This window comes from Colletotrichum phormii (genome assembly GCF_030913505.1).
Source record: "Colletotrichum phormii strain CBS 102054 chromosome Unknown BDP81scaffold_2, whole genome shotgun sequence".
NCBI classification, from domain to species: Eukaryota; Fungi; Ascomycota; class Sordariomycetes; order Glomerellales; family Glomerellaceae; genus Colletotrichum; species Colletotrichum phormii.
In genome coordinates, this window is record NW_026851444.1 from 505,939 (window position 1) to 533,424 (window position 27,486).

The window sequence follows — 27,486 nt, forward strand, 5'->3', positions numbered from 1 at the left end:
GACCGTCCTCTTCTCAAACCCGTTTCACCGCTTTCGATCTTGTTCTTGCTGTTAACGCTTCCGAGATCGAAACTCGTTTTCCTTCGACTGCCATGCGAGCTTGCTCGAAACTCGTCCCGTAGCTCACGACTCTGTTGCTGTACAGCCCTGCGCTGCCTGCCTACCCAATACGGTAGGAGGCTGCTGGATCCTGTGTCTTCTGGACAGGTAGACCAGGCAACACTCCTGGTGCCATCACGTCATGTCTGGCCAAGATGTACTTGACGTGACCCACCGACAGGGACACTTACTACTGCTTACTTTCAAGCACAACTCGAGATATGCGCCGTCAAGGAAGCCCGATACATGAGTAAACGATACACGAGCCGGTACATTCTCTATCCCTCGATCCACGGCGCCGGCCTGGGCGTGTGGATTCTCGAGAGCGAGAAACTTTGGCAAAATGCGTGAGCGAGGTCCTGCTCTGCCTTGCTTCCGCTAGAGTTGCCGCGCTGCGGCCCATTGTGGTCCTTCTTCTGTCTGTCCGGCTGCCCGTTCACCCAGCATAGATGAATTGGATTAGGGAAGCCCGTGTGGCGGCCTCGACCGCTTGCCCTGAACCAATGGACCTCGACCGATGCGGCAAGACACTGAAAATCATCCATGAACTTCGGTCACCGAGGATGCTCAGGGCCGGACTGACGCTAGCCACCCGGGCGAGAAAAGGATGGGCCCTAGTGCGAACGAAGGGAAGGGGGTGCACGGGGGCGTGCGGATACTTGGGATGGATTCTGTCTGCGCACCCCCCCTTTTACCTCACTCCCTCTCTTACCAGCATGTGTTGCATGTTGCGATTGATACCGCTATCCATCAGCCATGACATTGACAGCTGGGTTGAGTAACTCGGGAGGTGGTCTGTTGTTGGATTGGTGTGCACACCCGTTGCCCGTCCGTCCTGTCTCGAGCCCATCTCAGTCATATAAGTTCAAGAGACTCTCCCGGCATCCAGACATATTCTTCTTTCCAGACCATCGGAACCTCATCACCCTAGGAAATCTATGTCGACAACCCTTCAAGATGGCCGACATGATGTCTTATCTCCTCTTCGGAGATCAGTCACTTGATACCCATGGATTTCTCGCCGAGTTCTGCCGTTCAGGGAATCCGAGCACCCTTGCGAAGACGTTCCTCGACCAGGCTGGCCAGGCTTTGAGGGAGGAGATCGATGGTTTGGGCAAGTTGGAGCGGTCGAAGCTTCCCACGTTCCTGTCACTCCGACAACTCAACGAGCGATACCACGCCCAGAGCATCAAGCACCCGGGTATCGACAGTGCCCTGCTGTGTATCACCCAGCTGGCTCACTACATCGAGTACGTCGCCTGGACATTCAGCGGAAATTTCATGACATTCTCACTAACACGCGTGTAGCCGCAACGAAAAGGAGCCGCAGGATGTTTCTGTCCACGAACACACTTTCTTCATGGGTCTTTGCACGGGGCTCTTCGCCGCCGCTGCTATCGCCTCGACCCCCTCAGTCTCTACCTTGATACCCCTTGCCGTTCAGGTAGTCCTCATGGCCTTCCGAACCGGCACCCACGTCGGCTCGTTGGCTGAGAGGCTTAGCCCGCCGGTCGGTCAATCTGAACCCTGGACACACATCCTTCCTGGCCTGAAGGAATCCGACGCCAAAGAGGCACTTACTAATTTCCATGAATCTAATGTAAGTTTCATCCTCGAGTTCTGAGTTGTAGGCGGTCTCTAATCTGCTTGCAGTACATCCCCGTCGCCAGCCAAGCATACGTTAGCGCTGTTTCGGCATCAAGTCTGGCGATCTCAGGACCGCCGGCTACCCTCAAGGCTCTTGAGGATCAGAATGTCTTCGGCGTCAAGCCGACGGCTATTCCCGTCTACGGACCTTACCACGCATCACACCTTCACGGTACCGCCGATATCGAGAAGATTCTGCGCCTCAACGACCCCAAGGTCGCCGAGGTCTTGGCCAAGACTAAGCCTCGATCTGCCATCATGTCAGGTACCAAGGGCATTTGGTTTGCCGAGACAGACACCAAGTCCCTCCTCAAGGCCGTTACACATGAGTGTCTCATCGACATCCTTCAATTCCAGAAGGGCATTGAGGGATGCATCGAGACCGCTCGCGATTTCGAGGGATCAACTTGCCTCGTTATCCCCTTCGGCCCCACACACAACGCCGAGACGCTCTCGAAGTTGATCAAGGACAAGACAGAGTTGGATGTCATCGTCCGCCCGGGACCCAAGATCCAGAGGGAGAGCTACACCTCTCCTATCGGCAACCACGGATCCAGTGGAAAGTGCAAGCTGGCTATCGTCGGTATGGCTGGTCGTTTCCCCGACGCCGCCAGTCACGAGAAGCTGTGGGAGCTTCTTTCCAAGGGTCTGGATGTGCACAGAGTCGTGCCTGCGGATCGCTTCCCGGTCGCGACCCATTATGATATCACCGGCAAGGCTGTGAACACCAGTCACAGTCAATACGGTTGCTGGATTGAGAACCCTGGATACTTCGATCCCCGATTCTTCAACATGTCTCCCCGCGAGGCATTCCAGACTGATCCCATGCAGCGTATGGCTCTCACCACCGCCTACGAGGCTCTTGAGATGACCGGATATGTGCCCAACAGGACACCATCGACAAGATTAGACCGTATCGGTACCTTCTACGGCCAGACTTCCGACGATTGGCGTGAAATCAACGCCGCCCAGGAGGTCGACACTTACTACATTACTGGTGGTGTCAGAGCCTTCGGCCCCGGTCGTATCAACTACCACTTCGGTTTCAGCGGTCCCAGTTTGAACGTTGACACGGCCTGCTCATCCAGTGCTGCTGCTCTCAACGTTGCTTGCAACTCCCTGTGGGTCAAGGACTGCGACACTGCCATCGTTGGTGGTCTCTCTTGCATGACCAACCCGGACATTTTTGCCGGTCTGTCCCGTGGCCAGTTCTTGTCCAAGACTGGACCTTGTGCCACTTTCGACAACGGCGCTGATGGTTACTGCCGTGCTGACGGTTGTGCCTCCGTCATTGTCAAGCGCCTGGATGACGCTATCGCCGATAAGGACAACGTCCTCGCGGTGATTTTGGGCACAGCAACCAACCACTCCGCCGATGCTATCTCCATCACCCACCCTCACGGACCTACCCAGTCCATCCTGTCGAGACACATTCTTGACGAGGCGGGTGTTGACCCTCTTGATGTTGACTACGTCGAGATGCACGGCACTGGTACACAGGCCGGTGATGGCACTGAGATGCTTTCAGTGACCAACGTCTTCGCTCCTGCCGACCGCAAGAGAGCCGCTGACCGTCCTCTGTACTTGGGTGCTGTCAAGTCCAACATTGGTCACGGAGAGGCCGCTTCAGGTGTCACTGCCCTTACCAAGGTGCTGATGATGATGAAGAAGAACGCGATCCCTCCTCACGTCGGTATCAAGAAGGAGATCAACAAGGGTTTCCCCAAGGACCTGTCAGAGCGCAATGTTAACATTGCCTTCCACCTTACTCCCTTCAAGAGGAGAGATGGAAAGCCTAGACGCATCTTCGTCAACAACTTCAGTGCCGCTGGTGGTAATACCGGTCTCCTTCTTGAGGATGCACCTCTCCTGCCCACTTCCGAGGCCGATCCTCGCAGCGTTCAGGTCGTCACAGTCACCGGCAAGTCGAAGGCCGCCATGATTCGCAACGCCGAGAGACTTGTTGGCTGGATGGAGCAAAACCCTGAGACCCCTCTTGCTCATGTAGCCTACACCACTACTGCCCGACGCATCCAGCACTACTGGCGCATGAACGTTGCTGCTTCAGACCTTCCTGAGGCCCAGCGTCTGCTCAAGGACAGACTCAAGGAGAACTTCACTCCCATCTCTACTCAGCAGCCCAAGATTGCCTTCATGTTCACCGGACAGGGCTCCCACTATGCTGGTCTCGGCAAGGACCTCTACGCCCACTACCACGTCTTCCGCGACAGCATCGACGAGTTCAACCAGCTCGCCCAGATTCACGGCTTCCCCAGCTTCCTGCCCTTGATTGATGGCAGCGAGGCCGATGTTACCAAGCTGTCTCCCGTTGTTGTACAGCTTGGTCTCTGCTGCTTCGAGATGTCACTCACCCGGCTCTGGGCTTCCTGGGGCATTCTCCCCAGCGCTGTCATGGGTCACTCCCTCGGCGAGTACGCCGCTCTCAACGCCGCAGGTGTCCTGTCTGCCAGTGATACCATCTACCTCGTTGGAGCTCGCGCTCAGCTTTTGGTCCAGAAGTGCACCGCCGGCACTCACGCCATGCTTGCTGTCACTGGCCCCGTCGAGGCTGTCATGGAGGCTCTCGGCTCTCAGGCTGAGACTGTTAATGTTGCTTGCATTAACGGTCCTCGCGAGACTGTTCTCAGTGGCGCTGCTGCCAAGATCTCCGAGATCTCCTCTGTTCTTGGCACTGCCGGATTCAAGTGCACCCAGCTCAAGGTGCCTTTCGCCTTCCACTCCGCTCAGGTCGATCCCATCCTGGATGACTTTGAGACTCTTGCTCGCGCTGTGAGCTTTGACATGCCTCGCGTGCCCATCATCTCGCCCCTCCTTGGCAAGATGATCGAGCACGAGCCCATCAACGCTGCCTACCTCCGCAACCACGCGCGTGACGCTGTCAACGTCCTTGGCGGTCTCGTTCACGCTCAGCAGTCCGGCGCCGTTGACGAGAAGACTGTTTGGCTTGAGGTTGGCCCTCACCCTGTCGTTGCCAACTTTGTCAAATCCTCCTTTGGAATCAGCTCCGTTGCCGTGCCCACTCTCCGCCGCAACGAGCCCACCTACAAGGTTCTCAGCAACACTCTGTGCGCTCTCCACACTGCTGGCATCAACTTGGACTGGGATGAGTTCCACCGCGAGTTCACCAACTGCACTCGTCTCCTGGACCTCCCCACCTACTCCTTCGACGAGAAGAACTACTGGCTCCAGTACACCGGTGACTGGTGTCTTACCAAGAACCGCGGTCCTTCCGCAGTCAAGGCTCCCCTCCAAATCGAGCCCGCCAGGCCCAAGCTGTCGACCACCTCTGTCCACTCTGTCACTAACGAGGACATTAACGGCGACATTGCTCTCATCGAGACTGAGACTAACCTGTCCCGGCCCGACACTCGCCCTCTGGTCGAGGGTCACTTGTGCAACGGCGCACCTCTGTGCCCTTCTACCCTCTACGCCGATATGGCTATGACCGTTGCCGACTACGCTTACAAGATGCTCCGCCCTGACACCGAGAACATTGGATTGAACGTTGCCAACGTCGAGGTGCCCAAGACTCTCATCTTCAACGAGAAGCTTGATGCTCACATCTTGCGCACCACTGTCACTGCGAACGCTACTCTCGGCTACGCCGATGTGAGCTTCCACACTGGAGAGGGCGCCAAGAAGACCGAGCACGCCACCTGCAAGGTCGTCTACGGCAGCACTGAGCAGTGGGCTGATGAGTTCGAGCGTGTCAGCTACCTCATCAAGGGCCGCATTGACGCCCTTGAGGAGGCTGAGAGGCAGGGCAAGGCTTCCAAGATTGGCCGAGGCCTGACCTACAAGCTCTTCACCGCCTTGGTTGACTACGACACCAAGTACCAAGGTATGGAAGAGGTCATTCTCGACAGCAAGACCTGTGAAGCCACTGCCAAGATCAGCTTCCAGACCACCGACAGAGACGGAAACTTCTTCTTCAACCCTTACTGGATTGACAGTTGTTGCCACATTTCTGGCTTCATCATCAACGGTACTGATGCGATTGACTCTCGTGAGCAGGTCTTCATCTCTCACGGATGGGGCTCTATGCGATTCACCGAGAAGCTTGATGCCAGCAAGTCCTACCGCTCCTACGTCCGCATGCAGCCTGTGAAGGGTACCAAGATGATGGCTGGTGATGCGTACGTCTTTGATGGCGATCGCATCATCGGTGTTGCTGGCGACGTCAAGTTCCAGTCCATCCCCCGCAAGGTGCTCAACATGGTTCTTCCTCCTCGCGGTCGCGCCGCGGCTGGTGCTGCACCTGCTGCTGCCGCCCCGGCACCCAAGGCCGCTGCTACTGCCAAGGCTGCACCCGCCAAGGAGAAGAGCGGCAAGGAGAAGGCTTCCAAGCAGGTCACCGCAAGCAACCTCAAGGCTGTCAACGCCAAGCTTTCCAAGCGCTCCGTCGTCCAGGATGTATTTGACATCCTCGCGAAGGAAGTTGGTGTTACCCACGACGAGCTTGCTGACAACATCGCCTTCACCGATTTGGGCTGCGACTCACTGATGGCTTTGACCGTCTCCGGTAGAATGCGTGAGGAGCTTGACATCGACATCGACTCTCACGCCTTTGTCGAGTACCCAACCATTGGAGCTTTCAAGGTCTTCCTCGGTCAGTTCGAGACTTCTGACCGTAAGGATAGTTACGTCCAGGATTCTGGTGACTCCAGCGGCTCTGTCTCCGAGACACCTGAGCTCGAGTCTGACTCCAACGTCACTACTCCCTACGAGGAGAGTGACCGATCAGTCAAGGGCGATGCCGAGGAGGAGGATTGCGACGACCTTCAGAATATCCTCCGTGAAACCATCGCGACCGAGATGGGTGTCGAGGTTGAGGAGATCATTGCCGCTCCTGATCTGGCTGCTCTGGGCATGGACTCTCTGATGAGTTTGTCAATCCTTGGCACTCTCCGTGAGAAATCTGGCCAAGATATCCCCAACGATCTCTTTGTCACAAACCCCTCACTCTTGGAGGTTGAGAAGGCTCTCGGCATTGGCCCAAAGCCCAAGGCTGCCGCCGCACCTAAGCCTGCAAAGGCTGCTCCGGTCGCTCGCCGCGAGAAGGTGGAGCCCACCAGAGAGATTAACACTCACCCTGGCAACACCACCGCGTCCATCACGAAACCCCCTCCACCAAGGGAGATCATTGACAACTACCCTCACCGCAAGGCGACCTCCATTCTTCTTCAGGGCAGCACCCGTACTGCCACCAAGAACCTCTGGATGGTTCCCGACGGCAGTGGTTGCGCGACCTCCTACACTGAGATCAGCCAGGTCTCCAGCCAATGGGCTGTCTGGGGTCTCTTCTCCCCCTTCATGAAGACGCCTGAGGAGTTCAAGTGCGGTGTCTATGGGATGGCCTCCAAGTTCATTGAGGCTATGAAGGCAAGGCAGCCGAAAGGTCCTTACTCTTTGGCCGGTTGGTCTGCGGGTGGTGTCATCGCCTACGAGATTGTCAACCAGCTCACCAAGGTCGGTGAGAGTGTTGACAACCTCATCATTATCGATGCTCCCTGCCCCATCACCATTGAGCCCCTTCCCAAGAGTCTTCACGCTTGGTTCGCCTCCATCGGCCTTCTCGGCGAGGGTGACGACGACAACAAGAAGATTCCCTCATGGCTCCTTCCTCACTTCGCAGCCAGTGTTACTGCCCTCAGCAACTACACTGCGGAGCCCATCCCCAAAGACAAGTGTCCCAACGTCATGGCCATCTGGTGCGAGGACGGTGTCTGCCACTTGCCTTCCGACCCTCGTCCTGACCCCTACCCCACGGGTCATGCTCTCTTCCTTCTGGACAACCGAATCGACTTCGGTGCCAACCGTTGGGATGAGTACCTGGACATCAACAAGTTCAGGACCAGGCACATGCCTGGCAATCACTTCTCCATGATGCATGGCGATTATGTAAGTCTATACCACCCACAAACGCATCCTTAATCACTAACTAACCTTTTTCCTTAGGCCAAACAACTTGGACAGTTCATTCGTGAAGCGCTTTGCGAGTAAGAACCACATAGCGGAGCATATGAGCATACTCGCATTGCCGGGTATAGAAGGGACACAGGACATTACATGACGACGCGAGCATCATATGAGACTGACTTTATTTTTCCTATACATTGCCCATTTTCTTCTTGTCATCATTTTCTTTTTTCTGTCCTAACATTTGATATCCGCTCCCTGTACAAGTGCGACCGGCATACATCCACGAATCATTCCTTATTTACGTCGATGGATAGGAACAATTGGGGGTTGGGAACCTGGAGAAGGAGGGAATCCTTACACTACGAGGGGCGTAACTGCCTCATAATGCTCGGCTTTTCCTTATCTGTCAGATCTGTTATTTCTTCATTCTTGTCTTTCCTTACAACCACAACATGGCTTTCGGTGTTTAGTGTTTCGACTTTTCGAACGGACCATAGATTGTACGCTTCAGCCGTACTCCCCATAAGATAGTAGTACTTTGAGTTTAATACACAAAGTCAAAATAACTCGCCTCATCCCTCTGCTTCTGTGAAAGCATTGTCGTCTGCCAAGTTCTGACCTGAATCCTGAAAGTTAGCCCCCCTGCCTCTTCATCCCATCCTTTGACTTGAAATTACCTGTCTCGCACAATTTGTCTCATCCCAACTTTGCACTATTATTTTTCGCGGCGAGTTACCCGTCACAGAGTTCTCATTGTTCCAAAAGTTTCCAGAGGGAGGGGGCGAAGTAAGTGTGGGTTGTAGGGTGCTCTTAATGCGACCATCAGTTCGCGTCGTGTCTTCTTCGCGTAGATACTCGCGATGATGGCGCACCATCCTGCTTCCGATTTCACGTCCCGATTTATATTGAGTTTTGTCTTGTTTGCGCCTACTACTACTAGCCTTCTCAAGGGCCAAGTGTTCCCCCTTAGCAAAATGTAGTTTCTCAATCACGATCAAGAGAACTTCAGAGTAACCCAAGATAATTTCCTTTCATACACACCCCGTTCCTGAGGCTAAGCATCGTAGCCATCTCTTCTTTCAATTTTTTTTCTTTTTGGCTATCGGATTTCCTGTCAAAATGCACCTCCTCGTCGATTCCAACGATGGCATCGAGATATCTACCACGCCTTTCGATTCACCCCTCCACCTGCTCCTTTAGACGGGATCATCCATGAATTCCTCACCCGGACCCTTGGATATCTCCATCACGCAGAACCCACGTTCAACACATACACCCACCCACATCCCCCTCCGACCCCCATTACGCATCTCCAACTCGTTCCCCTCCAGAACGCCATACACGGCAATCATCTCGTCTCTTGCATACCACAGCAGAGCGCAAAAGAACAGTTGACACAACCATGCCCCTGTCCCATCCCGATTTGTAGAGCCCTTCAACAAGGGGAGGGGGACCTTGACGTGCCTTGCAGAAGATCCTCACCGTCTCAATTGCCCAATCCGTTGATTTGCGTCCTTTCTCTCCTCCAGGCAAATCCTCCATCCACGCACCCCCCTCTTCCCCCAACCCGCCAACGTCATGGCAAGACAAGGTACACGTAAAGCAAAGGCAAAGCGAAAACGGGCGATGCGATTACGGTGAACAAAACCTTAACAACGGCTCCCCCCGCAAGACGTGTTTGCGTGCCATGGTGTGAATTCAGGCCTTGTCAACCTTTCTGCCCAGTTCTTCCGATTTGATCGAGTAGCTATCGCGATCGTCTTTCTGAATGGGAAGCCGCTCGTATCTTTCGTATAATGAGACGTCTACGAATCCCACTTGGGAAGACGGCGGCACTCCTTTGGCCGCTCTAGTAGTCACAGTCTCAATGAATCCCGGATGCCGTGTCTGGCTGTAGCCGACATCTGCATGGTACGAAAACCGGATCAACGTGGTAATGAGCCTTGATCCACATGGAACGATGTAAACACATCTGGGACCGGGTAGCGCGATCATCTCAATATCTTGCTGTGGTTATTTGAGGCGGTGCTCCTCGTCGAAAGCAACGTCCGGACGCGGTCGCGGTGGCATTGCCGGGCAACATCCTCGATTCCGATTCCGTCCATCACAGGGCCGAATGACATCTCCCAGGAAACATGCCCTTGGAGCATCATCGAGATGTTGATATTTCCAATACAACTACGTCATCCAAGAAAGCATCCCACCGCTGCTGAGCGTTATTAGTATCTTGATCGCAAGCAAGTGAAAACATACCTCAAGTCTTTCTTGATTCTCGCAACCCGCTCGCCACCATAGACTCCGAGTCCGAGTCCGTCATTCGGTATCCGACAAAAGTAGCCGAAAAGACCACGGCCACATCCTATGCCCCATGCAGTCTCTGCACCTGGACACCACATCTGCCACTTTGTACCTGATACCACAAGATGGTCTCAAATGCCACATGACCCTCCCTTTCATCCCCCCTCGACTCTGCCCCGGATTCCCTCCCAAGTCAATCTCGAACGAGACCTAGGCGTTCCAGAATTCCCCTCTGACCATTCACTCTTCCTACGCCCCCTCCTCTTCACCTTCATTGCCGGGGTGTAGCGTTCTGGATCAAGGGCCGCGCTGCCGCTGACCACCCGCGTTTGTCTCAGTGGCCTTAAGAGTGTCGACATTGTCTTGGAAGGGATACCACGTGCATATCCGCCAGGCACATGACCACGCGTGCGCGCGCGCGTTTGTAAGCGTGAACACATTCTCTCTGGGACCTCTGAAGAACCGCGCCGCTAGGAACAATGATCTTCGGGACAGCCTGGTGCGGGTAAGCATGTCTTGCAGTACTGACCCTTTCCCATATTGCGTCTCGTTTCGTCATCTCTCCATTACACTTGGTACATAGACCAAGACCTATCGAGTGAGACAGGTCAGACTATAGCCCCGGCCTCGCCTGCATCTTGCATTTTCGCAGGGAGCAGCAAGTGTGAGTGATCGAGAGATCCCCTCGAAACGCAGAGGTCTTCTGTCGTCGTAACTAATTGCGGGCGCGAATACAGGCATCGATAGCAACGAGGGCAAGGGTCGGGCGTCCAAAGGAGCGACCGGCCTAGCCGCGTAGGAAGACTTTGCGCATCGGAGCCTGCATCGATTATCTTCCGCTCGTACCCGTCGACTTCCGCCTGCATGTTGCAATCTGCACCATCATCCTCGTGGGGTCTTGAAAGGGAAACTGCTCCTATCCGAGAGGAGGGGTTCCGATTCATCCAGGCGCCCGCCGTCGGCGAACGGCAACATCGACGTCGCATTTGCCGGGTCGATCATATCCGCCCACATGGAGGCCCTCCCATGCGGCTCCCCGTCGGTGAGCACCCACTGAGCTGAACACAAGCTCTGTTGAGTATCCCGGGTCGTCTACAGCGCGTCTCCCGCCAATCCCTGCCCTGATCCTTTCCAGGAACCCATATTTGGGGTCGGGATATTTGTAGTGTGTTGGACAGCAACTCCAACCTGTGGGTAGATAGGACGACCTCATTTCCCGTCATATGGTTCCTTGTACAACATGAGAAGTGCTTCGAAAGCACCCTAAGGCCAGTCAATGACCAGTGCAATCAGTAAAGACCCTTGCGAATTGCCACAAGAATGTCGGTAAGTCGCCATCTCGAGTCCTGTGACCGGGACTATCGACTGTTGTATCACATCTCTGCGATACGAGAGCTCCGGCTCGAGGGACCTAAAAAAGATGGCTAACACGCCGCAGCAAAGAAAGAAAGCGACCCTTGGTACGACAGTTCCTTTTGCTTCACGATGACGCTACCGAATGAATTGTAGACGCGTGCAAGTGGCACGGGTCGCTCGCTGTCCGGTGCTATGTTACCGACACTCGTCGGTCTTGATCCAATACCAATTTGTCCTGACGGAACTAGTGCATTGTGGGATAACCAGTTGCACCGCGAGATGCGAGTGGTGATGTCGCCTCTTTCGCACGTAAAATGAGATGGCAAAATAGCCTAGGCCCCATCGCTTCGCCAAAGGTCATCGTCATGACGCCTACATCCGGCGCTGCCGTACCAGTATCACGGAGAAAAAAGGGCCCCGATACTGCGTCTCGATTGAACTTTACGGTCGGTCTGCAAACAAAATAGGTTCCCTCGGAATGTTTCATTCTCGTCTTGAACGTCAAGTCTCTGATATCGGAACCTACACGGAGCTTATGCGGTGGTCGCCCTGTCGCATTGCTGTGCGGAGTTTTAGAGCGACAAGCCGTTAGTCTGTCATCCAGCGAGACAATGTTTTGTCAGTCTCCGACTGAATGCCGCATCCTTTCCATGAGGCAATGAGGTGAACACCATTATGTCAATTGTGAAGAGACCCAGGCAACATCGAGAACTCAGGGTCCTGGTTCGCAAACTGTGTCTTGAATTGGTAGTGGGTTCGGCGGTCTGCTCCCCATGTGCAAAGATTAATGTTCTGACCGGCTGGGCGTTGGAAGGTAAGGGTTACGGATAGCTGCTTCTTAGCGGCTGCCTCACGCTTGCCTTTGTTCTCAGACGTCGTGTTCGCGACACTCGAGATGATGATCGCAAACCAAAGAAACCTCCTTGCCTCGTAAACTTGGGGAGGCCATTCGAAAGGGGAAAAGCCCCTTGGGCGCGTGGCAAAACATCGTATTCCACTGGGGAAAAACAGTCTGGAAGCATGCTGCCGCCGTACGAGGAATAGTATGATCCCGCCTTTGTCGTTCCTTTTGACCTTGCATGCCTAAGCGCACCCGAAGGCTTTGGTATGCTTCGATGGAAGGTGGGAAGATACTGAAATAAACGGCAACACGGAGAAAACGCTAGCTTTGGGGCCGGACGGGAGCGTTTAGTCGGCTGGTCGTATGCTTGGAGTTGGCTGGACAGCAATGGGTGAAAGGACAATGTCGCGTGTCTGGTGAACCTTCCTAGCAGACTTGGATCACCGTTCGCGCCATCACTATGGTCTGTCCGTCTGTGCCGTCCGGGTGCCCATGGTTGTTGATGAGCGAAACCACAGGAACGCGGATCCGGAATGACTACACCCTAGATAGTACTGGAAGTACTATTTCCAGCCACGCCGGCCTGTTTTTGTCATGAAAAGGGTGTTCAAGAACCTGTTCGTCGCAGTTGCTGGGCGGCCGAACAGCATCTTCTGGATATGAGGGGCGGAAAAGCCTTGTGGATTTTCTTCATTTTTAAGCGCCTATTTTCAATTAGTCGGGCGTCGTGGATCTTGCAGAACCACCTTGCTGTGGCTTGACGGCTTTTCAGAAGCATATGCCCATCTCGTGTGGTGTGTGCTGTGACGATATATGCCTGCATCTTGACCAAGTCCAACTCGAAGCTGCAAGTGTCTGGCGCTTTTCAGGGCGCTTATGCCTAGGATTGAAGGCTGATGAGAATGAGATCTCTTGAGGGACTCAGAGATTCACTGCGACATCGGCCAGTTGCTGGTGCTTACCGCTATATGGCGCAGTAGTATAACAGATTCTCAGTGTAACCGTCATCTAACTCCACATACTGATCTGCGGCGGCTTGCATCGTCAGGTTGCGCGACCAAAACACCCGAGTTGTTGGGCGTGGATAACGAATAATCAGCCAATAGTAGAAGTCCGGTGCGTCTAAGCCCGCTGGAATAAGCAACCATGGTGCGCAGTGGACGATTGATTCGGCGGGATGAGCCGGTACCCAGTCGGATATTTCTTTTCGGGGCCGATATCGTTGTTGTCAAGAGTTTGGAACACAGACAACATCAATCAAACAGGTCGATAGCAATGAGTTGCCAGCGCATGGATCAGACCCCACCGGAGCAAGAAAGAGAACCTGGTCGTTGTTGCGGGGTTGATGGCGCCCGCAAAGTGCATCCATTGATCTGTGAATCAGAAGAGACGCCTTAGCAAAGTACAAGATCTCACGGTCGACTTGACCCTTGCTTGCGCTGTCAGAGTCCCCAGGTCCATCCGAAACATGACAAGATCGACGTTGGAGGGACTCTTTGGTGAAGATCTCGCCATAACTGGCCAAAGTGGGAGCCCGTGCGATATTCTGGCTGTCAATGGTATCAACTTGTCCGTATCTGAAGGCGGGCATTCGAGAAACAAGTGCGAAAGAGGGAATTGCAGTCCACTGTTCACTGAGATTTAGCGTTGAGCTTGTTTACGTTTACTCGAAGAAACCCTGAGAACTGTTTCGCGACCAAGCACCCCTCCTTTCTTTAGTTGACGGATAGGTAGCATGGTGTCTCAGTTGATCAAGATGCGTTGTTGTCGGGCACAAAGAAATAGGCCCTGTTGGTTGTCGGCTTTGTAGATTAGGTGTGAGGGTCCTAATACGGAAATTGATGCTGTCTGTCTTTGGGCGACTGGGCAGCGTCTTGAAACAACTTTACGCGCGCTAAAAAGTGGGCGGCTTTGGATGCCTGATATCCGTACTCAACCCCACGTATTGACGCCACGCTCGAACGTTGAGGGCTGATGCTTCAGAATAGCTCTAGCGTTGCTTGAAAAGGGACGAGGACACACCCCGGGGAGCCACGTCGTGGCCCTTTGCTCCGAGTATGATGTCATCTCTTGTTGACTCGTTTCCGACAAGGACCTGAGAGTCCCAAATTTCTAATCGGCAGCTTATGGAGGAAATGTCCGACGGGAAGGGTTCCATTCTATTGGAAGAGCGAAGACCACGCCTAGCGCCGACATTTCTCCTTCGGCCGTGGCTGGCATCTCTCAGCTCTGGTCGAGATGAGGATCCCTTCCCATTGCGGAGGGATATTGCTCCCCTTGTGGTGTGTGAAAACGACATGCTAATCGGCAATTTTCGATACAACGGTCGCTATGACTGACTTGGTCGCCCAACGTCTAGGCGTCAGCTCTTTGGTGTCTTGTTTGAGTCGTGGGCCGTATTAATCCTCCAGCCACGAGTGGGGGATTTCCCCCAACTTCATCGTTCGGATGATGCTGACCCAACTCCGGTACCTAGGGACCAATTAGAGCTCGTATACCGAAAGCACGATAGGGTCGCAAAGAACGGTGAATCGCAACGAGCTCCCATAAGGACAGGGATGTCATCATATAAGATTTGCCGGGCTTGCTGGCTGTCTCGCTTCTCGGGAGATATCCGCGGGGCAATGGCACAAGACACTATTGAAGGCGATCGTCGCCGAATGTAGATGCCGTACCGCTGTCATCTTCAGCCTCACTTGCCCCAATTCTCCGACGTCTCCCTAGAGTGAGAAAAGGAACAGCATGATTGAGTGAGAAAGTAAAGAAGCGAGCTGGGCCGCATTGCTGTTTTCTGCGTCTTGTCCTCGATAGTGTCAAATCTCGACTGCATCTGGCTTGCAGGCCTCCAGTTCTGGTGCACGGTTCCAAGGGACACTGGTACCCAAGATTCGAGGCTTTGCGCGAGGGAAATTATGCTCTGCACTTTGTCATATCTTATGCCATTGAAGAACTGAAGTGGGCATTCCCAGTCCTGGGGTATGGCGACAGCATGTTGGCTGAACGATCGACGCAATCGGCCGCCCGTTGGTGAGCTATTGCCATTCTGGGTTCTAATGGCTGCTGTGGCATTGTGACGTCGCACGGAGTCTGCAGATGCGGCTTGCAGAGACCAAGGAAGTGCGATGAGAGATCAACGGTGTCGAGGTCTCGGGTATGGTTGCTGTCTTCGCACTCGTTTGTGCGTCTTAGACACTGGGTCTTTCGATTAGCGATTGACGGTTGAGCTTTGATCTGGCAGAGTAAGATCGAACAGCCTGTTGAGGGCAGTGTGTCTCATTGCCTCGAACCATGGTGGAGTTATCGTCTTGGTCGGAGACATGAAGAGATATCTCGGCACATGGGTATCGTCGATCCGGCATCCGAATGTGGGCCTTGATGTGCTGAGGCCTGGGTTTGGGCGTTACTGCAACAACCTTGGCAGTGAGCCGGCTGCTTCAGTTGGTCATGAGTATTCAAGACGACAGGCGTCCAATGAGTGGTGGAATAGGTCAACGAGCGACCCAAGATTCCCAACGGAGGTCCGAGAAAAGACAGGGGCCTCGAGATTGTGCATTAGGTCGAAGAGGTTGCGTAAGTACTCTAGGCATTTGGCTGGCTTGACGCAACATGAGATCCTGACAGCTGCGAAAACAAGTACAAGGCGGTAGAGGAAGAGGTTGCAGCTAAGCAGATGGCACGTAATCCTCGTCGGAGGCGTTGAGAGGAGTACTTGGCAGGTGAAGCGGCCGTGAGTTGGCTCTGTGTGTCTGGGTGCAGGCCTAGGCAGAAGCTGAGGAAAGCGGAATGCCGTGCGGTGCAATGCAAGGCAGGCTCAAGCTGATGCTCGTGCTGATGATGAAGGAGGCAATGCTGGCGATGGTGAAGCCGTTGGCGTTTGCCAATGAATGGCACTGATGGTGATGGTGGTTCCGGGAGGCGATGAGGGGAGCGTGTTGCTGCGGGTTGCACGGGTACAGAATGGTGCAGTTCCTGGGACGACGGCAGCTGTTTGCGTTTCGAAACATGGGATTCTAGAAATCGGGGAGAAGGACCACAGACGATGTTGGAGCAGCATTGATGGGAGCCAAAGGATGCCGAGTTGATCGAGGGTAGGTTGATTTACGATGTCAGGTTGCAGTGCCGTCGTGTCGGAGCATGGTCCGGGTGTGACGGGCGTGAAGGAAAAGGCAACCTCGGTCCCAAGGGCAAGGGACGTGGTAGGAGCCAAAGGAGCGCAAAGAGGCCTTGCGCAAGCGCACCTTACCGGAATCGACCAAGAAGGAGAGAAACTCACGTTAGCGACTGCCTTAGTCCTCAGGACGGGAACGTAGGAAGGCACCAAGGTGAGCGAGCCACGAGCGTGATGGGACGGGACTAAGGACGTGCCTGCCGTGCTTGCGTGCCTACCTTCCTTCACCTCAGGTTGTTCTGCGGTCGCTCCTGCCCTGAGCTGGGAGAAAGTGGGGCGAGTCCCCAGGTCTCCTCCTCCTCCAGGTCATGGAAGGCAAGTCCACATTTGAGGGGAGACGGAAAGCATAGCCGTCGTGTGGTGTTCCCTGCCGTTCCTGCCGTCCCCATCGCCCCGCCTCCTTCCTTGTGCTCCGTCTTTTCCCACGGCCGCGGTGCGCTTCCGTGCCGTGTCAAGTGGGTCTCGGCCATTTTCTCTGTGCAGCTTGATTCCTAAGGCAACTCACCTTGACATTGACTTGTACATGATCTTGCCTTGGGAAGCTACCTGCGACACCTTACTCGTGTGAGCTTCTATTTTTCCCCAGCCTCTCTACGGAGTAAGGCATCTCGACATGTGCTCAAGGCATCAGCTCTGTGCTGTGCATGTCCTGAGATCAGCTAGAATGAATACCATGCATGCCTTGGGTCCCAGATTCATGCTTGCACCAGAGCGATCCGTAGGTAGGTACTGGCATGCTCCGCTTCCTTGCTTCCTTTGCCTCCGACTTGGCCACACAATCAATCCATCTCCCAAGGATCCGATTCTGACTCGAACTTGCGTTGTGGGTGGCCTACCCGACATACCAAGACCACTATGACCACCGCGGAATAAGACTGGTCCACCTCATAACTTCTGTCACACAAAAGTCTAGAAGCGGCTCCTGGACGCCTGGGGCCTCTCTGTCCGTACCTTGTCCTTTCCGCGGATAAGGTAAAGGCAAAGGTAAGGTAGACAGGTACTCACTTCTGAGCTCTGTGCGGGGTCCCGGGCCACTGGCCAGCAGTTTGACTGATGCAGTACGCTGCGAGAGTTTCGGCAGGCGGTAACGTATCGATTGCCTCCTCCTGTTCGTCTCAGGAACTGCGGGAATTGCGTGTTCCCGTCAATCGTCGTGGTTAGACGCTGGTCCTCTGCGGCGCCCTGGGCGGCGGCGGCGGCCTCTGCTCGGCGACACTTCAGCCACCTTGGCTGACAGGGGGGACAGCAATCAATGCTGTCGAAGCAGCAGTGGTTCTGAATCGTTGCTTCATCCGAATCATCTTGGGTTCGAGGGAAGAGGAAAGCGGGATAGCGCCATGAAGAGCTGCCCAGAGGGCCCTAGGGGTGATGGAAAACTTAGGAACATAGTCTCAAAGAGGAAAGCAGAACGTGGAAACACAACGCGCCTTGGCTTCAGTGGCTTCGGACCACAACGGCCACAGCTATCATGAATAAGACGAGGTTTGAGAGAAAAAAAGTTGAAGATGGATGACGAGCACACTTCAGATCGGAAAGCGGAGAGAGGGCATTCAACCAAACTCTCCTTTGCAAGATGCTCATAGGATACGAAGAAATCTGAATCACGATAACGGGCCGTAAAATTGGCATCTCGCCAAGTGTGGACGCCACTTGGTGGGCGAGCTCCCCGTCTCTGATCATATCTGCTATCCGAAGCTTGAAGTCTTTGCTTTATTTCGGCCAATGTTCCGGTACTTTGCATCCAACACGAATGGGACCGTTGCTAGCCAACCCTGCGATGTCTCTCCATGGGCCTCGTATTTGTTCAAGTACGTACATGCCTTGCTAGTCAAGTGAAGGAAGCAGCCTATGCACACGAATAGTGCATCTTGCTCAAATAGTTATTCCTGGGACATGTGGGCATGTATGTGTGTTTGGTGACAAGTTGTCATGGTTTTGGATCTGAATCCGAATCTGAATCTGGAGCAAGACACAGGAAACAAACGCTTTGTTCGCAACCGTGGCTTTGCAGGAGTCAGTTCTACTTTATTTCTCCTGTCAGGGAGACGGAAAAGAAAAGGAAATAGCATCTGGCGCCTGTTCTGTAGTCTCCCATTTGCACCCAAGGAGACCACATGCACCTGGAATACATGTGCATCAAATGTAAGAAGCGTGCATGTTGCTTACATTGGACACTGCTAGCATCTTTGGTAAGGACGATGGCTATCAGCACGGTGTCTAGAGTATGCATGTCAGGCAGTGTTTTATGGAGTCATAGTGGGAGCGTTACCACATTGTTTGAATTGCTCGACGATTCCATTTAATCAACCTGCCAGACCCGTAAGGTAGATAGATACATGTATCTGAAATCAAATGGTTAAGCAAGGTGAGTAAGTCTCGGTCAGGTAGCAAAAGAGGACGATTCGGAAGGGGAAGGCACAGGCAGGGAAACAATGAACCTCACGGAAGGCCCAGTTGCGGGTTACGTACCTCTCTCTGAGGTCCAAGCTTCTTCCCGCAGGACTAGGTAGGTACGTACTCGGCGAAAGGAGGCAGGGGGGCAAGGGCGAGGGGAGGATCTCACCCCATCCGCACCGTTTACTCAGGGACCCCCTGCTCTTCAATTGCAGGGGCCTTCGTTCCCCCTGCTCGTGTCGTGCATCGTTAGGCTCGTGGCCCCACTCTTCACTCCAGTTCGCTCTCACCTTTTTTGGAGAGTTGGAGAACCGGGGACGAGTGCGAGGGCGACCTGAGGATGTGAAGAAGACCCAAGAGGCAGCGACAACAACCTGAAGCACCCAAGGTAGGTAGGTAGGTACCTAGGTCACTGACCAAGGCAGAGGCAGTGAAAGCTGGAAGGCAAGCAAGCGAGATATCGCGATGCTGCATGAGGCATGAGGCAAGTGGCACATTTACAGGATGTGTGGGCCAATATGAAGACGCTATCGGCGACTTAATGAGGGCGCATTGCAGCTGAAAAAGCTGCAGAATTACGGTGATCCAACGAAACAGTGAGAGACAGACAGGAGGAGGACCTCGTAGTCGAGTCAAATGGTCATGGAGAATGGAAGACACAGAGAGATTTCCTCGAAACAAGGCGCCGAAGAACGCCAACTACCTTAAGCAAGGTGAAGCGGCAGCGTTTCTGGGTCTTATCGATTCGCCGCCTCTTCCTTTTCTTCTTGTTACACATTCATTACTTGCCGTACTTGGGGGATCTGATGTATGGGCATCATAACAAAGGCAATGGTTGATGAAGAACAAACATCTACAAGGTACCTACCTACTTCTTCACCTTGAGGTAAGGAAGGTAAGCGGGTTGGTAGTTACTTCTGAAAGGAAAATCAACGGAAGACTGTCATGGCGGGGGCAGAGGGAAACGGTACTTGACACGAGGTACATGTTGGCACCGTCATCCTACCTAAGCCCACCGTCAACGTCCAATCATCTACCGTCGCCCGAGGTACCGTTCGCTGTTGTCATCTTTTTGCCCAGGCAAGGCCCCCCCCCCCCCCCCCCCCCATCTCCCATCCGGGCGAGGTTCACTTTCCCATCACCCCATTCGCCCTCTTGGAAAAGGTACTTTGTCTTTTTCCACCTCACCCTCCTCACTTCCACTGGGCCTGGGACTTCACACATCCAAATCTGACTCTGACATGCCACTTCACCTCAATTACCCTCCGCCCTTCGGGTTTTTCTTTCTTTCTTAGTTATTTTTTATTTTATTTTACCCCAGAGACATGGGTTCCTCTTAGCTCCTTTTCCGCCTCCAACTCCACCTCCACCTCCTCGACATCATGATCTCTCGCCCGTAATCCGTACCCGCGGCCCCCGCCAAACGTGTCTTTCAACTTTGCAGTCCGTCCCTGGCTCTCAAGTGTCCCTTGCCCTTCGTCTTTCCAAGCTCGTCCTCCCGCTCGCCCTTCTTCGTCTTCCTCGCACACACATTCGCCCTCGGACCAATGCCTGGTCTGTTCCAACAGGCCGAGCCAATCAGCCTCAACGTGCGAGCACTTCCGCCTGCCGTCGGTTGCCCGGCATACCTCCCTACGAATAGGCCCAAGGGAAGTGTCCCATCCCTCTTTTTGTTGATTACAATCCCGTCTTTCGAGCCTTCGATTCTCCTCTCCGAAGCAACGTCCTCTCCGAAGCAACTTCCTCCCCTAAGGTTGGGCCTATCTTAATCCCTGCACATGGCTCGTTTGTTCCTATCTCAGTTGTCCACTCCACCAGCTTGGTTCGGACCTGGGTCTGATCGAGCTTACCGGATACCTTATTGCCCACAGATACGCCTGGACCCTTCTGGCCTTGCCCTGCCTTACCTCACCTTGCCTCGCCTTGCGTTGCCTCACTGTAGTATCTTACCGTACCGTTCTATCTTCCGTGCTTGGGGAGCTTCACCTTCCACCAGCACCTAGAGAACTCAGTGTATCCATACGCAGTAAGAATACTGTGTCTAGACATGGCATGCTGAGCATAATCCGCCTTAGCCCGCGTCATCACCCTCTACTCCCGCTTCCTTGTCCTGGTTGCTGTTTCTGACCATTTTGCTTTTTACCACGCCAACTTGGAACGAACCGTTTACCACCGTCCCACCTCTTTGCCTTATCCAAGGGCAGGGTATCCTGTCCTCGACCGGGCCCCAGCTCTAGATTCAGCACACACCACCACCATCACGGCAACCATCATGACCCTCATCAGCATCAGCCTTCACAACACGACACCAGAGCACAGCGCAGTTTCTGGGATATGCCTTTCAGCACAAACCAACAGATGCCGTTTCCTTCAACCCACCCTGCTCTCTGCCTCTTGGTCTTTCTAGTTGTCTGCCCACCAAGTGGATGGATGGTCATGGTTACCCCCCATCATCCGTCCACCCAACAACCCTTGAAGTAAAGAACTCAGGGTCTCATTATGGGGAACTCCATATGAATTGATTGCCGGCAGCACTTGCGTTGTCTCCAGACTTCCGTGGGGAAGCTGGGGAAGCTGGAAACGGCAACACCCAACGTCTATCATCAGTCAGGCAGAATATCCATCTGAATGGCTTCGGTAGCTGCTCCCCTCTCTTCCCACATCGGCCCAAAAGGGTGCCACATACGTTGTCTGCATGCCCAGACGAGGCTTTATCAGGCCCAAACCGTCCAAGTCTATGCTTCGAATTGGCCTGGTTTGGTTCTCTCTGTTGTCTTTCGCTCTGCACCTGGCTGCTGGCTAGCTGCCGAGTCCTCAACCTCCCCGGTCAGTTCACTTTGTCCAAGCGGTCGCGCGAGCTCTGGCCTGCTCAGGAGAGACTTATCCAATGCCCTTTGCACTTGAAGCCCAAGGGTCTTTGCGTGCGGGTGAGCCAACCCATGTCCACACCAATAGACGAGTCCAACGTACCAACTGGGCGTTTACATGGGCCGTTTTCTTTTTCCCTCAGACTGCCTCTCCGTCTACTCTCATTCTCACACTCACACCAGCAACCACAATACGTACAGGTACATACGGGGGCACCTTGTGCTCAGCCAGTCTCTCTCCTCTTATGAGTGTGTCTCTCTCTGCCTTCTCTCTCCCTCCAGGGTGGGTAATCAAATGTCGACCAAGGTCGGTCAACCTTTGAACCAATTTGTCCACGCCCTCTTTCATGACCACAGCCCCCAATGTACATGGTTATGTACAGTGTATAAGCCAATGGATAGCATGTCTAAATCAGGCTCTCACTTTTTAACTGTTCAACGTCCGCTCCTTCTCATCCGTGTCGCATGCTTCTTCTTCTTACAAGCTCCTTCTCTCATCCCTTCCTACAGAAACACCCGGACTCTCACTCCATGCTCGTCCCTCTTGAACTCTGGGTTATGGCCGTGACCGTTTCCGTTCCTGTTTCGTAACCCCGTTTTTCTCTCATACTCGTTGCTGTCGACCTTGCAGTCGGCTAGACTCCGCTCGCTGCCGCCCTAAACATCGATCCGTGGCCCTCGGAGCTCTTCCCGCACTTCATCGCACTCTCACACGAAGCCTGAATAGAGCTTGCTAATCCTCCTTCGCCTTGTACCCACTCGCTCTCGATTGTCACACAGACATCTTACTTGCACCACCTACAGAACTCTAATAATTTCCGCCGTTGTTCAATTCTTTAATAGTGGCTTGCCCCTCCACCATCATTGCATTCTCTGGACCTAGACAGCTTTGTTAGATCAAGATACCCAATCTCCTTCTTCTCACAGAGTAGTCTCAAGCAAACTCGGGAAAACTCACCTTAATCAACAATGTCTTCTTCCTCCAAACCTCGCCAACCCCGACTCCGGGCTTCTTGCGATGGATGCTTCTTGGCCAAGGTCAAGTGCTCCAAAGCAAGACCCATCTGCTCCAGATGCCTCGCATGCGGTCTCGAATGTCGGTATTCTCCCTCAAGCAGAGCCGGCAAACCAAAGTCAGACAACAGCGCACCAAGCCATGCAAATACTGTCCACATGGACATGACCGACCTATCTCCCATCATGGACGAAAAGAACCTCATGTTTGGCCAACATCCCGGCATGTACAAGATGGAGCCTGGCTGGCATACACCCACAAGTATGGATTCGGGAGCCATGAGCAGAAATCCCTCAATCTCTTCTGGGCTCGCCATGCTCGGCGTCGACGACACAACCCCAAGAGACCACCAAGATCCGACAGCAGACATGTACGGAGGCGGAATGCCCTGGACACCACCCACCGACTTTTCTGCTGCTCCATATCCCGATATGACAATGTCCACCGCACACATGGCCACCCATCACGGCCGCTCTCAGTCCATGGATATGGCCATGGCAGCCCACATGGCACCGTGGGGAGACCCAACACAGCATGATATGATGGCGTATACGACCATGCAGAACCCAAACAACATGGCGGCCGCCGCGTACTTCCCGAGCCCCTCAACAACACCCAACATGCGCCCAGCTGTCAGGCACAAGTCTTCCTCGTCAGGAGGTGGAGGCTCTTGCACATGCTTCACGGTGCTCCTACAGTCCCTCCAGGCCCTGCACAACGCTTCGTCCCCCCAGGCGCCACCGTTCGACCTCGTCCTCTCTCTCAACCGCAAGGCTGTCGAGGGATGCGCCGCCATGCTCTCCTGCAACAGATGCATGAGCCGCTCCGGCACCCACACGGCGGCGATGCTGCTGGCAACCGTCATTGGCAAGATTACAAGCTTCTACAAGAACGCCACGCACACGTACTTTGAGAACGACATGATGCCCGCGGTCAACCAGCTCAGCCCCGGCGGCGGACTCGGCGTCAGTCTCGGCGCCTACACGCTGGGCGGCGAGGACGGCAGGTGGCTCGAGCTCGAGATCCTGAACCGCGAGCTTCGCAAGCTGGAGGAGGTTTACGCGCAGTTCCGTGAGGTCTGCGCTGACCTGTCAGAGGATCCTGAAGTCAGCAAGGCCATGATTGGCTACCTCGGGCACAACCTTGGCACGACGCTCGAAGTCGTCAGCCATCGCAAAGGTGACATGAGTTATGCTTAGTCAGGGACCAACAGTTCGGATCAAATCCAGAAACTCAAAATCGTAAAAGCAAAACCACCAGAGGAGGCGAGAGAAAAGTACAAAAATTTGGAATACACCAGAGCGTGGCCACGGATGAGCGGCACTCGATTGATACGACCGATATGAGCATACACTACTTCTTTGTCCACCCTTCTTCTCTTGGAAGATTGGGACGTTTATTTACACGAGAGAGAGAGAGAGAGAGAGAGAGAGGGCCAGTTATGAGACTTGTGGAATTGACTCTTGTACATTTTTGTCAGGCGTTTTACTGAAATAGTACCAGTTTTTCATTCCAATGGGCTTTTCAACGGAGGAACGGCGCAATGAAGGCGTTTTTTCTGGTTCATCTCTTCTTGCATTTTGACTGCTCTCTTCTGGGGAAGCAACTTCACTCGCTTCGGGCGCAACTATCGGAAGGGGGAGAGGGGAGACTGGATAGAACCTCGGACTGGACGACAAGGGGGGGCCAGGGCAAAAGGGATGGTTGTGTGTGTACGAGTCTCCAACTCAGATAGTCTCTGTTTTCACAAATGGGAAATACTACACAAATCTTCAGACAATTTATTTTTATTCTTTTTTGGAATTTTCTTGCCTTTCCCCAATCCTGTCTAGTCGAAGTTTCTTCATGTTTCTTCTCATCACTTGGGGGAAATGTGTCATGGAGTTCATCCGGAAGGAGCATCATGAATTATGCCGTCCAGCGCTTCGACGCCTTTTCTTTTTCTTCGGACGGCAAGAGTCAGTATCATCCAAGTAGCTAACTAATACGGAGACGTTGGTCATTGTCACAGAGTTTATGAAATCCAATGTCATCATCGTGCCTGTACCAAGAAAACTTTTGGCATTCTCCTTCTCATACATGGGCACTTGATACATGCAACTAGATCTGACGCAAGGCAAGCCTCGATCGCAATTCAGAATCCGAGACGGAAGTGGGGTTCATTCGACTTCTCTCTTTCAATTCTCTTACGCGTTCTTAGTCTCTTACTCACTCTCAGTCTCTAGTCTCGAGGCATCGTCCATGGTCTAACAAAGATATGCGGGTGCGGTATGCGAGGGCCATGCGAAGGCAGACAGGGGGGGGAGGGGGGCAAACCATGGTAGGAGCTGCGGGAAGGAGGGACCTGAGGAAGAAGGAGGAGGCTGGGTAAGTAGACTTTGACACTTGGGACTTTCTCTCTCGCCCACACCACGTGCGTTTTAGTCTGGCAAGTCAGGGTGGTTGCATGAGTCTTTTCTGTGTTGCTCTGCGAAAAAGTGTCGAAGTGGTTGCATTAGCCTTGCCGGGCTATCCAAAAATGCCCACTTTCACACACTCACTTACACATACACACAACTCTCGGCACTGGCCGATTGATTTCCCCCCCCTTCCCCCCCCACCCCGCCGCAGGCACCCCCTCTCCCGCTCCTCCTCCTCTTACACCACATACACACACACACACACACACTCTCTCTCTCTCTCTCTCTCTCTCTCACCTCATCCTCATCCTCACCTCGACTTACCTCACCACTCGCATTCTCACCCCGGAACCAAAAAAGATTTCATCCGTCCGTTAACCCGCTCGTCCACCACGTCACTGGCGCCGTTTCTTCTCATTTTTCTTCCTGCAACTTTCCCGTCCGTTCCGTTCCATGCAACCAATCTTTGAGCGTCGCGGCGTCACTTGTGCCTTGTGCCTGGTGCCGATGTGCGTACGGATAGCAAGTGGGCATATCTCTCCCCCCCTCTCTCTCTATCCCCATCTACCTCTGTGTGTATGTGTGTGTGTGTGTGTGTGTGTGTCTTTCTAGGCTTGTGATCGGTGGCTAACATGACGAGATGATGCTTCATAACACGGACGGTTTGGAGATGTCCGAGGAAGGACGTAAGGAATCGTGGCTTATCTTATGCGCGCACGCGCGGGAGTAAACGCAGCCTTGTCCAATGAGATCTGAGTCTTGGCCAGATCCCTCTCTGACTGCCCACCTTCACTTCACCTTCTTAAGGGCTTCTTGGGGGAGGGGGGGTAGCTTCAGAGTGGCGGGCTCATGATGTTGGACACTGAGCCCCAGTGGCTTGGCCAGTTGCCACCACACAAACTTGGCCACGACAGGCAAAGAGGATTCAAAAGACGAATAATTCCCCGACGCAGGTTCAAGATTCAACGTCGGAACAAGCCAGGGAAACACAAAACACCCTGCGTGACGTTTCGGTCTGAAGCTATCTTGAGCAGGTCCAGCTGAGAAGAAGGCATGATAGTCACGGTGTGACAAGCCGTACTTCCGGGATGACGCCAGGAATTCTCTCTTTACCAAAAGTACGTGGCTGACGAAAAGCTACACATTGTGTAAAAGTCTCCCGTTTTGGAGTTCGAGGCTGAGGAGTGGAGTACGCGTATCTTGAGGCGAGGTCTCGGACGATTTGAGATCACAAACCTGACGCAGGTGCCGAGGCTGAGAAAGCTGGTGACAGATGAAAATGGAGGCGAACGAGCATAGGCACGGGCTACACTCGAAGTTCATCTTGTGATGCAATGCTTTTGCTGACTGATGAACGTGTCAAACCAGTCTCCCGGAAGAACAGGAAGCACGGGTAGTGATGATGGGAGGATTGAAGTTGCTGGGTGTGAGGCAACGGCGTGGTCAAGAGACGGGTTAATTAGCTTCCAAGGACCGAGCTCTGTCGTGCTTTGAAGGTCATCTTGTCATGCAGTCCCAAGGGTTCTTTGGCTTTGAGCCCCTCTAGGTGCCGCAGCCTCTTGTTTCCGGTCAGTTCTCCAACCAGATTCTTGGGATTTCAAGAGGGAATATCTTTCCGGGGGCAAATCCAGAATCGAGGTATGGGCAGAGTACTGCCGAGGACACGTGGATGGGAATAAGCCAATGGTAAACCCGTTTCATGGACTTCCAGCTCCATTTGGGCCCCCCAGGGGCTGATCGACCAAGATGTCAGATGCCTTCATCCTGCAGGAACTCTCGTGGAAAGAGGTTTCAACCGGTTGACGGGGAGTGGCGGGGAGGTACTGATGAAGGCCGCGGAAGCTGGTTCCGATAGGTGAGGGAACGGCCGACCTCATTTTTCAGATCAGTGCAAGATTATGCGAGCGCTCGAATGGATTTGGAGTGAACCTGATGATCGAAATTCCGTTTCAAGTCGTGGAGGACAAGCTGGAATCTTGCGTGACAGATAAATTTGGCGACCTTAGTGGGGGCTTTTGGGAATGGATCGTGTAGGAAGGAGTCAATGAAGTGTCAGCCTGAAGTGTTAGCTGTAGGAAAGACCCTGTGAGATCTATGCATATCTGCATTTCACATGCAAAAGGGTTGTGGCCATTCAGACGAGTGAAATCTGCCCAGATTCTCAATGAGTCGGTGCCTCGAAAAGGTCTGTGATGGTACGAACCATCAAGGGCGAAACGGCAACTTTGCTGTTCTGTGTGAGGCGTTCGTCCATCGAAATGCTGGGATGGTAGTCGGAAAAGAAGCTTCTGAGTTGCCTAAATAGGCAATTTCGAAGAGAAACTCGCGAACGGTTGGTAGTTGCGCTTCATGTCGTTGATTCAAATTTCCAACGAGACTGCCGATGCCAGACGCAGCCACCCTTCTGGCCCCTTGTCTGGCGTCGAAATGATCGTCTTCCCCACTTGTCAACGGGGAAA

General features: G+C 53.7%; 3 protein-coding genes across 3 annotated transcripts; all 3 read left to right on the forward strand.

Annotated features, from left to right (window-relative positions):
• Positions 1-1,056: 1,056 nt before the first annotated feature.
• Positions 1,057-7,770, forward strand: BDP81DRAFT_389394 (beta-ketoacyl synthase; the record flags this gene model as incomplete). Its single annotated transcript, XM_060587247.1, has 4 exons — positions 1,057-1,349; positions 1,408-1,699; positions 1,753-7,668; positions 7,726-7,770. 4 exons carry the CDS (start codon positions 1,057-1,059, stop codon positions 7,768-7,770), a joined length of 6,546 nt encoding a protein of 2,181 aa, XP_060450290.1.
• A 13,719-nt stretch (positions 7,771-21,489) lies between these two features.
• BDP81DRAFT_80051 (uncharacterized protein) lies at positions 21,490-22,382 on the forward strand. Its single transcript, XM_060596298.1, has one exon. It carries the CDS (start codon positions 21,732-21,734, stop codon positions 22,179-22,181), a length of 450 nt encoding a protein of 149 aa, XP_060450291.1. The 5' UTR covers positions 21,490-21,731; the 3' UTR covers positions 22,182-22,382.
• Positions 22,383-22,582: 200 nt separating this feature from the next.
• BDP81DRAFT_308445 (transcription factor) lies at positions 22,583-23,827 on the forward strand (the record flags this gene model as incomplete). The annotated part of the gene is made up of 1 exon (XM_060583460.1): positions 22,583-23,827. The coding sequence occupies one exon, from the start codon at positions 22,583-22,585 to the stop codon at positions 23,825-23,827; it is 1,245 nt and encodes a 414-aa protein (XP_060450292.1).
• Between the last annotated feature and the right edge of the window lie 3,659 nt (positions 23,828-27,486).

What these genes read in the sequence shown, in the direction of transcription:
- BDP81DRAFT_80051 (XM_060596298.1), top strand. Translation starts at nt 21,732, where the DNA reads ATGGGCCGTTTTCTTTTTCCCTCAGACTGCCTCTCCGTCTACTCTCAT.